Source organism: Lissotriton vulgaris, chromosome 3_1, assembly GCF_964263255.1.
Source record: "Lissotriton vulgaris chromosome 3_1, aLisVul1.2, whole genome shotgun sequence".
In the NCBI taxonomy this organism is placed as follows: domain Eukaryota; kingdom Metazoa; phylum Chordata; class Amphibia; order Caudata; family Salamandridae; genus Lissotriton; species Lissotriton vulgaris.
In genome coordinates this window covers 1,772,965,321-1,772,977,325 of record NC_141689.1, presented here as the reverse complement: position 1 = coordinate 1,772,977,325, position 12,005 = coordinate 1,772,965,321, and the positions used below count along the sequence as shown (strand labels likewise).

At 44.8% G+C, this 12,005-nt stretch overlaps 1 protein-coding gene and 1 long non-coding RNA gene across 3 annotated transcripts in view; one reads left to right on the top strand and one right to left on the bottom strand.

Moving 5' to 3' along the window:
* The window catches only part of ADAD1 (adenosine deaminase domain containing 1), a 1,085,588-nt gene that overhangs the window by 478,762 nt on the left and 594,821 nt on the right, over window positions 1-12,005 (top strand). For both annotated transcript variants that reach the window (XM_086962193.1, XM_086962194.1), the window contains one exon: window positions 1,131-1,257. In XM_086962193.1, the coding sequence (XP_086818319.1) occupies window positions 1,131-1,257 (127 nt within the window). The remainder of the gene's footprint in view (window positions 1-1,130; window positions 1,258-12,005) is intronic.
* LOC147728430 (uncharacterized) overlaps window positions 5,104-12,005 on the bottom strand; it is a 53,001-nt gene continuing 46,099 nt past the window's right edge. The window contains exon 3 of the long non-coding RNA XR_015309375.1: window positions 5,104-8,046. This is a non-coding gene — a long non-coding RNA (uncharacterized LOC147728430). The remainder of the gene's footprint in view (window positions 8,047-12,005) is intronic.

Here is a 12,005-nt window from a genome sequence, read left to right as displayed (position 1 = left end):
AAGCCTCAGCCACATACTAGGCTTTTTCGACGCCAAAACCCGCCAACTCATTATCCAAGCCACCATCCTCTCGCGTCTAGACTATGCCAATGTGCTCCTTCTCGGTGCCAACAAATGTGAGATAGCACGACTCCAACGCGTGCAGAATTCGGCGCCTAGAACTCTGGTCGGCCTCCCCCGCAGATGCTCAGCCAGAGCGACCATCAGAAAATTATACTGGCTACCGGTTGATTCTAGAATCAAATTCAAGACCCTCATCATGTCCTTCAAAATCCTCAAACTCAACACCCCCCCCCCACTGCTTCGACCCCTTCTCACTCCCTACGCGCCGTCACGGAACCTAAGATCCTCCAACCAAAACCTTCTATGCGTCCCACGCATAAAACTCTGCCGCATGGGCGGCCGCTCCTTCAGGTTCCTTGGAGCCAAGATGTGGAATGACCTGCCACAACATATTCGTTCGATAGACAGCTTACCAGCTTTCCGGAAAGCAGTGAAAACGTTTCTATTCCCTTGCCTGTAATCCTCCCTCTGTCCTGGTTTCTCCCCGCTCAGGCTAGGATCTGGGTTTTTAGCACCGGGACGCCTCATTGCCGGGGCAGCTGTTGCGCTCTACCAAAACAATAGAATAGAATAGGTAACTAACTCGTGCTTATGGGCCTGCTTATATGGCATTTTCATTCTAGCAGACCTAGAAACATTTTGGTGTCTACTGTGGTTTGTTATATCGAGGCCTACAAGTGAGATGATTTGGAGATTTCATTTGTGTATTATTGTCATGTCTTGAGTGATAATGTTTAAGTCACTTGGAAATACTGTCATGGCTGGCTAGCTTTAGTGCAGTGCATTCTGGAAACAGTATCCATGCACTCAAAAATGAAATTCTACAGTTTTAAATATATATCGGACTGTGGTGCTTGAATGATTGACGTTTTCTAATTAAAGAATAACTAACAGGTATGTTAACTTCTGAACTAGCCTTACAGGTAAGTAACTATTTCTTAGCTAGGACTATCCATAGCTGATATTGTTGGCTTTCAAGGAGTTTTAGAACATTTGTCACAATATTGTACTGATATGACTAAAAGCTTATAGTTTGATAAGTTGGCTGTTCTGCGTTTTTATTTTAGCTGGGCCACAGTTTGAAGTGGTTGCAATGGGCACAGGAGATTTCAACTACAGTGAAATGATTTGCTATGATGGGCGTGTATTGCATGATTCACATGCCATTGTTGTCGCAAGACGTTCTCTGCTCCGGTAAGCTATTATTGACCGTAAATAAAAAATATGTTCGAGGCATGTGTGGGTGTAGCTGCAAATGCTAAAATACTGCCATCTAGTGTTGGGATGTGTGCAAGGTCCTTTTCTTTGAGGAAGTCTTTCAAGTCGCAAGGTAAAGTGACTCCTGCCCTTGGTGATAATGTGCATTGGCTTTGACACCAGTATTTGATTTCTTTCTAATGTCTGGTTCAGATATGTGCTCCTGTTGAACACTGTTCCTGTGCGCTTTTTGGTTCATAGTACGTTTCCCCCGTCAGTATGATCTTTGATCACGTTGCTCTAGTTCCCTTGCATATCGATGTTCGAATATTTAGATCGAACCGGGTTCTGAGTGATCGCAGCCTTCCTGGACCTCACCCATCAGGGCCTACACCCATCTCCATCCTGTATCTCAAGAATGTCTCGACAGTGATGCCACGTCAAATAACCTTCAACCGATTTACATCAGGTCTGTAATTTGTTCCTGTCACCAGAACACAGCAAGGCCGACTTAGATGCCTTCCATTCTTACTGCTCCAAAAAAACTCTTGGTGACAGTCATTCGCATCGGCTCGTGATGCTGCGGAGGAGCATGGAAGAAACAGAAGACCTTTTTCGGTCTCTGCGTCGTTCAGGGGGCTAACAACAGCCACCGCTGCAGACGAAGAGGCCTTCTTCATTGTAGACCGCTCAGGTGGCAACCTTGAGATAGAGGAGCTCCCACCTAATCAAGACTGATTACGGAATCCTCTCCCCCTAGACACTATCCGAGCAGGCTTCTACTAAAAAGCATGCAGCCCCTCGAACACCAGACAGAGGCTTTCTGATCTCCACTGCCTGATGGCCATGGTCTACACTGAGCAACTCCATTTAACGCCAACCCAGCTCCAGCGCACAGAGCAAACCACCAGCACTGATCCAGAGATTTTGAAGCAGACGTCCAAGCTTGACTCTCCTGCTGCAGTTGAGGCCATTCTGTAGCAACTACAGGAACAGCTTGATTTCAGGCAAAAACATCTCCTCAAACACCCTCATATGGGTCATATTCTTTTCCATCCTCTGCAGATCCACCTCATTTTCTAGGGATCCCACTTGACTATTACACCCCACCGATCACATACGGACATGGGTGGGCACAGTGGGAGGAAGTACACATTCACTTATTTCTCCACAGTGTAGGAAGCTGGCTTTTTATGTAGTATACCAAAATGAGGTATACTATGTAGAAAGTCCAGACGACCCTTATTGGCCTACAGTGGTTAAATTAATCTCAAATGCTCTCTTTTGTTGTAGTGTGGGCGAGCATTTGAGGCTTATCAAAGGGTAGTGTTAATGCATTTGTTGTACACACACCGAGTTAATAAAGGGGAGAGACGCTCAAGATGAAATTAAGAAAAAAAGCCTATTTTTAAATTTATTTTAAACACCTTTTTTAAAGCCTTTGAGTTTCCTATGTTGTCCCGAGACTTAAATGTGGACCCAGCTTTAGCATAATTTAATAATACCCTAAATTTGGCATTCAACAGCATCACACATTTATAAACTGGGTCAAAAACTCTACCTCATCTTCGAACTCCTTGGCAGCCAAAGGTACTGTGACAGGAAAAGTCATCCTGCAAAAAGTTATAAAGAAGGTGGAGATAGACCAAATAAAGATGCATATGAACTGACGCTCTCCTTATACCACTGAAATATAAAATTGGCAATCAAATCTCATATTCCAATTGAGCAAGCAGCCAATTCCTGTAAAGAATTATTTAAAGTACTAAACGGCTGTGTTAATTCCTCAGTCTGCTCCCAGACTATCCTAGGCTCGCAAGACAGATGAAATTCCTTAGCTGATTTCTTTTTTTTTTTTTTTTTTGCTGTAAGACTTTATTTGCAGTTGCCAAAAATACATCGCATTCTGTTACAATCCGGAGGTCTGTCGTCTTTCACACAATAGTTCACTTTCAGTGTTGCACTGCTCTTCAGCCGACAACCTTCCTGTCCGGCAGCCTTTGCCGACAGTTTATATAAGGCAATTGTACAATATGTATGCAATATGTATAGTCTTACTTTTATATATTATTTAACAAAACTTTAGACTCATTAAGATAAAATGTTTACTGGCATCATAGTCAATGTACGTTCAGTATCTCACGTTGGCCGGGAATCCCGGGCATTTATCCTAATCCCACTTTTCCCCCAATCCTACAGGAGCTCAGATACGTTTGTGTCCCAGCCCTCTTCCCTGCTCCCCCAATCGACCTCCCAGCGCATCAGTCATCCATCCCTTCCTCATCCCCTGAAGTATCTATATCTTCTTCAGGAAGAGGTTTGCAAAGATCTCCCCTATAACTGTTCCATGGTTGCCAGATCTTACTCCATTTACGAGGGTTAGCTCTCATTTTATATACTGCTCGCTCAATCATCATAAGTTAGTCCATAGTCCTGCACCATTGTGCTAAAGTCGGTGTTTCTGCCACTCCCCATTTCTGCGCTATGTCCCGCATGGCAACCATGACCCCAACCGTCACCCATTGCTGCCCCTGACGCGACAGATCATTCTTTCCCCACACATTCAACAGGCATACCCGTGGGTCTGGTGTAAGTGATGTTTCTAGAGTTTGAGAAATGGTGCGCATGATTTGTCGCCAGTATTCAGTGATAATTGGGCAGCCCCAAAGTGTGTGTACCAGTGTCCCTTCCTCTCCACAACCTCTAAGGCAGTTCGGGTGGTCTGCCCTGTGTATTTTATGCAGGGTGGTTCTAGTGTAGTAGACTCTGTGCAGTATCTTAAATTGCACCAATCTAAATCGGGCCGAAACGCCTGCTTCTCGCGGCGATGCCAGCGCGGCGTTCCAGTCTGTCTCATCCATGGCACCTAGCTTGTTGTAACGACCGGGTTCTCGAACCAGATGGGATCAGCTCCTTGGAGCACCTCCAACCCATCCGGAACGTAACCACCTCCCTCCTCAGGACCCATCTATCCAGCTCACCTGGGTACCTACCTGAGGATGGGGAACTCGCAATATACAAGCTCATATCATTAGAAACACCACTAAATCTATAGGGATTACTAGGAATACTCACTGATTACTAAGGACGTCCATGCCCTACACCACACTCATACCTCATAGTCTTGCGACCACATGGGTCCAGACTAATCTACCATGGGGCAGTTCCGATTATTTACCATTACACACTGATCACCCTCAGTGCTCACTCGACACGCAATCCGGCGTGCCATACACACTGAGCTGCAGCCCCAGTGCTCTCTTTATTTCATACATACACAAGCCACAATCCTGTGGGTATACACATTGACCACAATCAGTGCTCTCACTAACGCCACTTTCCCTAGAGGCGATCTCATTACACACCGTATCCCCCCGGTGCTCTCTCAAGCCACAATCATGTGGGTATACACAGAGATCACAATCAGTGCTCTCACTAACGCCGCTACACAACGACTATCACTTTCCTATGAATACCTTCAGCTCTATCTCTCTCTCTATGTTGGGACGTCTCTCTCACTATTCACTAAAGGTTCGCTACTACAATAATATTATGGGATGGCCGAATCACTTAGTGTCTGAATGTTCCGTTAGCCCAAGGGCTCCTCTCTCTCCCTAATTATTCAGTGGCTACTTACCGGATCAGGGGCAGCATCTGTTCTGGCTGTAACACCTGACTAGAAGGAAAGGTTACCTGTGCTTTAAGAACAAGAGACACACACTGTATGCAAGAGTTATTCCCTGATTTAAACGCTCCTATTTCCTTTTGATCCATCAGTTGCTAAAGCATCTGGTTAGAAGAAAGGCTAGCTTTATCATAAGAATAACACATGCACACTGGTTCACTAAGAACTGGGGTATCTTTATTACAATAACAATAGAATAAACATACACAAATCTGCGGGGTCTCAGTAACTAACAGGAACTGTAACACACCGCTGAAAGAAAAGGGATTAGACATATAATATAAAATACAGAAGGATATCACCTGAGAGGTGTGGGGTCTTGCTCTAGCTGTCATCTGGGCTCCTCTCTCGTCTGGGCCTTAGCTCGTCTTAGATCCTCTCCTGGACTCTTGGACACACATCTGCGCTGATCACTTTGCACTGGACTCCTCTCCCCCACGAACTCTCTCCACCTTCCAACTTCAGTCTAATGGTTTCTGCCGCTCTGATAATCGTTCGCTCCACTAGCTTCTTCACTCTATCTGATTGTCTCCATGCCAATGTCCAATTCACTCCAGCTGCTCCCACAGATTAATCCACGATATAACTTCAGTCTCTTCTAAAAGGCATTACTTAAGACTCCATCTATTCACAACTCCTCCTGATAAGTAACTGCTTCTGACTGCTTCCTGCAGTCCCAGCTCACTGACTGTCTGTCTGTCTTCTCTCTGTTCCAAGCATCTTCTGTCTCTTCTCCTCCTGCAACTCCACTCCTCTCCTCTGCTCTAATTCAACATCTGATTATCCACTCCTTCTGCAACTCCAGCTCAACTCTCTCCGCTCCTCCAACTAAACTCTCTCCGCTCTTCCAACTCAACTAACTGACTCCGCCTCTGCACTTCACTATTATGGAATGCTGTTTCCTCATGGAAAGTTCCAGCCATCAGCCTCCTCCCACCAGGTCCATGCACCGGGCTCCTTGCTCTAGACGCTCCCACAGTGATCAACTGCTTGTTTCGTCTAGAGACCTGAGCCCAGGGACACTTCTTGATTAGATTCAGCTCTGGCCGGTTCTCTCCGGTTCGCTTAGGACGAACAACAGCTCAAAACCAAAATATTACCTTTCCCCTTCAAGCATCTCAGCTCTGCAGGGATAGAAAGCAAAATGGAGTCTCTCTAGTTCTGGGCCTTGTAGGCCTGAGAAGGATGAAATAACCCTTAGCTCTGTCAGAGTACCTACACAAACCATACCAATGTGTAATATAAAGTCAGGACCACAGGATCCACCCTCTACTATAGGCAGGATAAATAAAGGACACATAATTATGTCAAAGCCAATAGGCAATAGATGGATTAGAGTCAAGAATAAGGGATCTATCATCATATAAAGCAGCTATCCTCTTCTAGGTGTGGAAAAAGGGCTTAAAAGGGCCAACACAAGGTAAGAATACAGACCCTAGGTGTGAGCAAGCTTAAAGTCTTCATCACTCCGAAATAGAGCCAAAAAACCTGTCAAGACATTCCACCCTAGACTTTATCTTGCGAACATCTATAAACAGCAACAAACAAATAAACAAACATCAACATAATCTATCAACAAAACCAAAAACCAAAAAACTCCCTAAAATAAATGACAACTTAAGGAAATTCCACCTAAAACTTGATGTAGGGAATACAAATCTAACAACCAACTGAAAACAAGTCAAAGCCCCCTTGACCTGAATGCTGAAACGTAACTAGGATTGATCTGATAACAACAGAAACCAACCAAAGCACCCATGAACTAAATGTGCCTCAACTTCTAATGATAACTGATGAAATCTATTGATGTAGGGACATGTTTGTGGAATAAAAACAGCAAGGGGCCTAAATGGGGCCTACCTACTTTGGTCAACTTAAGAACTAAATGTGCCTCAACTTCTAATGATAAAACAACAAAGGGCCTAAATGAGGCCTACCTACTTTGGTCAACTTAAGAACTAAATGTGCCTCAACTTCTAGTGATAACTCATGAAATCTATTGGTGAAGGGCCATGTGTGTGGAATAAAAACAACAAGGGGCCTAAATTAGGCCTACCTACTCCGGTCAACTTAAGAAAGAATTTGGTGAAATCTGACAAATAAACATGACAAAGGGTCCTCAAGGTCTGGGCAAACATTACTAATAGATGTAGGACATAACCTGACTAAAAGACACACCTCTCAGGACAACTTAAAGTGTAGGGTAACCACCCGTGGAACTAATCCCACTGTTCTAATTAAGAGTTGATCAATCAAAGTGAAAGTGTAATAACAGGAAAATAAGGATAACCCCATTCCTACAAAATAGCTGGTGTAGCACTATGCATATCAAGCAATAAAATCAAAGAAAATTATCTAAGTGTGGTGCATATATTGTAGCACCTAGTTCCTCACTGTATCACACTGTGGAACACATGTGTGCACCATCATTTCTTTCTCTTCCATTGGCAAGACTGTTTTGCAGAAAACAGGAAAACTATGAAATAGGTGAAAGATAAACAAGTGTATCAATAATGAAATGGCATAGCATACTAAAAGCAAAATATATATAAACTATTTCATTCATGTGGCACTGCATAAACATCAAAACCATGAACAGGACTGTGAGACTTTTTAAGTGGGGCCTGTATATGGTAACTGCAAAAGTGGCATAATGTCCATCTGAAATAGAAACATGGGAAAAAATGCAAGCATAATTATAACCAAATAAAAATGGGTTCTTCAGCATATCATCATTAGGGATCATAGCACATGACTCGTGCAATACTGTAATTTAGGGTTCAAAAATATATATATATTTTTTTTTTTTCAAAAAGTCAGTTCGAAATTCTGTCAAGGCAGTCAACTTTAGAAAGACAGTCTGATTCATCAGTGTAGGTCACCACCCTTCATCTTCATCTGTATCCGGTGCCAAGGAAGCACTTCCTCCGATCTGGTCATTAGTCACCAGCTTCCGCCGTTCATCCGCCACCATCCGGTCTGGTCTGGTTCCATATTCCAAAAACAACAAACTAACATAAAAATAAAAACAATAAACTAAAATAACAGGGAGTGGGAGGGGGGTGGGCCGACGCACACACCAAACACCACAACCCAACAACCTGAAACGAAAAAAAAGTATCATTAATCTAGCAAAAATACATTTTCCATTTAAAAAGCACCCCAAGTGCTTTTTGTTGTCGAAAGAAACCTCCTAATTTATAAAAGAATTCTTCTAAATTCAAGGAATAATTTAAATCATATTCTTTTAAATTTGTTTGGGCAAAATCCAATCTTGTCATTCACAGCCAGAAGGGCTGGGGCCTAGCTACTCCTAACTCATCTGAGAAACAGCCCCTCCCTTCAGAAAGATGTTCGCGCTCGGAGTTTTGAATCCGCTCCAATCATAATGAGCTACAGTGCGATGTAATTTTGAATCACTGCCAAATGCTGATCTCATTTCAGGAGCAAGGCTACTGCCAACCATTCTGTCCAAGCATCTTTAATATCTAGTCAGGGAAGCTCACTAGGTCTACTGTATTTATCTAACTCCGAGGGCCAAGCGTCTGCCAATTATTCTGCATGTGCAAGGATCCCTTATCTGAAGTCAATGAAGCTGTCTGCGCCGACAGCAAGGAAGAGAGACTTGACCCCCCCTTACATAAACATTTCTCCGCCGAAAGAAATTGAAACATAGCCAACAATAACAAGCTTGCTCTCTCTGCTCTCTGAAGTTACTCGGCTTCCACCATTTCAAAACTCAGAGCGCGAACAGATGCAGGGCTCATATCAGTCAAGGTCAAAGCAGATGCCTTGAAACTGAAAACATTACAGCCTTTCCCAGGGCAGAAGAACGGACCATTATTTTCTAACTAACTGAAGCAGATTTAAACGTGGTAAACAGCAAATTAATAAAGACATAATTTTTGCAACTAAGTCACATGCTAGCATTTTAAAAGAATACTATTATAAAATACTGCTACTAGCTGCAAGGGAAAAAATATTAGAACAACATTGCATGCAAACACATTACATTTTTTCTTTTTAAAAATAACATGTGAAATACCATCAAATTAAAACAAGGGGCAACATGTAATTTTTCATTGCATAACCAAGAATTCATAATTTAGTGTGCAAGCTTTTCTATTCTACCTATGAAAAAGGGCCAGATTCATCATTTTTTTTTTTTTTTTAAATAGCCATGTTTTCTAACTGAGTGGGTTAACTGTCACACGCTATTCTAAAGGGCAGCTTGCATTGGAAATAATAATCCTGTATATTTTCTAGAACACAATTGTTTTAAAAGCACACGGTTGCATTTCACTAATTAAAAGCACATTCTATGATGGGTCTATTTTATTTTGTTCTCAACCGCGAAAGCATAAATTAAAGCACCCTCCGTGCAAACCCTTATCTCAATCAGACTGGTTGATTTATAACTTTCCGACCTCTGAGTCAGACACATTAAATCATGTGTTCCAAGGCAAACCCACACAAATTTGTGGACGCATTTCAAATAGAATGTTAAATGAACACAGCTTTTCTCTCTGTGCAAGATGTTACCATTCTGTCAGCAAGCTGACAAAGCACATAGGCAGAACCCAGCACCCAATGAAAAAGTCAAATCAAACCACCATTCATCTAAACACTCACTGACTTTTAGTGTCAGCTCACATAACCATGCATGTTAAACAGCATGTTAAAATAAATACTGCCGTCACAATCCAAGATATTAACCCTTTGGCAGCTCAAACACAATCATTCCTCAATGTCTGCAGTACATGGGAAATTCAAGAACTTATCACTCCACGTTTTCAAATAACACGTGCGCACATCTACAAAACATTTTCTCCAAGCATTTGAAAGAGATCCAACTCTCTCCTGTAGGAGAGTAGGGTCTGCAATCCTATGATCACCCAGATTTTTTGCTTTTGTTTCACTGGTTTACGACTTTCTCTGGCTGTGGGCCTGCCAATCAGACCCACAGCCTGGCTGTTCTCTCTCTAAATTACAACATGTACCCTAGGTGCATTTACCAATTGGTACTGGGCCACCTTATCAGACCCTGTAACTCAGGGCATAGGTGTACCCAGGGCTGCCAGGGGCTGCAGCATGTATTATGCCACCCCTGGCTGGCCTCCTAAATTTGACACAACTGGCTGCATGACAGCTGGGGCAAAGTCGTGTAATCACCCTTTGCTGTAGGTGTAGTATACCTATACCTAACCCTAAAATGGACACACAGATTCCTATCAGTCACTCCTATGGCAGGCCTTGACAATCCTGAAGGCAGAGTGCTTGGAATCGTGTGAGATGGTGCTCTGGCATGAGCTGAGCCTGTCTGCAGCTTGCGGAACCAAGTCCTAATAGCTGTTCCATGATATCGCATACCATATACTCTTAAGTGCATTATAATCCTCGCGGTTAAATGCTAACTTTGGTATTGCTTTATCAAAACATGTCGAGTAAGGTGTCATACGAATTGGAATACTAACCCCTCGCCAATTCTGGCGACGGGGTTAGCATTCCACCCTTCTAGAGGGACACGACATGTATGTAACTGTGAACCCCGGTTAAAGTTAACTAAAAGCCTCAGCTCCACAAAATGGATGCTGCCACCACAGACACGAGTCTGACCCCCTGTAGCTGGGAGTCCTTCCAGCGAGGGGAGCCTGGACAAAGGGTTTCCTGTCAGGGGCGGTGCTAGCACCGTCCCAGACATGGTTTTGTGTATCCTGGGTACGCAGGGCTTTTCAGAAAGGTGACTGCTGAGTGGCACCCCGGTGCTCACTACGCATAGGCCGGTCTGAACCAGTTCCAGGGGCACACCAGCCCCTGGCCTGGGGAAGTCCGGCATGGCAGAGGGGTGTAACCACCCCCCTCCTGGTCCCACCCATAGGCAGGACCTAGTCACCGTGTCAGCCCCTTTTTTTAGTATAAAGATAGGAGCGGGCCCCCTGTTCAAATTAGATCATCTTTGGAATCAAGACACGACTTTCTGCGAAAGGACTTCAAGATTTCTTCATCAAGATTCTCCCTTGTGGCTAAGGAGTAGTCGCCCTGCATCCGCAGGCACCATCCTAAGAACACTGTGGTCTGCTGCAAGTCCTTCTTCACGAATCCGACGACCCAGCTCGACGAGACCCGGCTTCCCTGGCACCTCTGACCTCTACTCACCTCTACAGCAAAGCTGAGAACTGTGAGTGCGACGAGACCTCGAGGGACCGACGATCGCCAAGACTGCACGACTTCTTTGTAACAAGCCCACCGAGTCTTCCACTGGTGAGTGCTTTGGGGTCCGAGAAGCCCCAACCCTGCACAGCTCCAGCATCCAAGATCAGCCTCCCTGCATCTCCACGATCTGCGTGGGGCCCTTCTGCTGTTTGCTGTGCACCGCGTTGTTTGGCTACTAGCCGGCTGGCTTGTGGCCTTCTGAACGACGCCCGACGACATCACTACTGCTGATCTGGTTGCTCCAGACTGGCCCTTGCTTCCTTCTTCAAGAGAGGCACCCCGGACCCTCCTGGTCCACCCCAGACGCCATTTTAGGTCCACCGCGTGGGCTTGAATTTGCCAAGGCTTTGTTGCCCAATCCTGGGTCCAGCGACGCCGACAGCTTCTATCTTCGTGGGACAGCTCGATCCTCCTTCCTGGTCGCCGACAACGCCTCCTGGTCCGTGAGATCTCCGAGCACAGCGTCACCCACTCACCTAGTCGAGGTGGCTACCATCCGGTGCCCTCCTGGTGCCCACTGACTACTGGCTAGTAGTCTTGAACTTGGTCCCCTCTGCTTTCAGGTGTCATCTTCCATCGATCCAGGCTTGGATCCACCGAACTTTCTTCACTGGTCGCCTGCCAGCAACTTCTTTCTTCCAGGCTCCTGGTCCGTCAACGAGGATTCCCGACGTCTTTTGAGTCCTATGCAGCTGCAGCCCCTGGGCTAGGTAACTTCGGCATTTCGGTGCCCCAGCATAGCCTCACTATCCAAGGGTCAGAATCTACTTCCGTTTTCCTCCTACCAGGTCGGGTTCGCCCGAGAACACTAACTTTGCAATTCCTAGCTACCATAGACTTTGTCCCG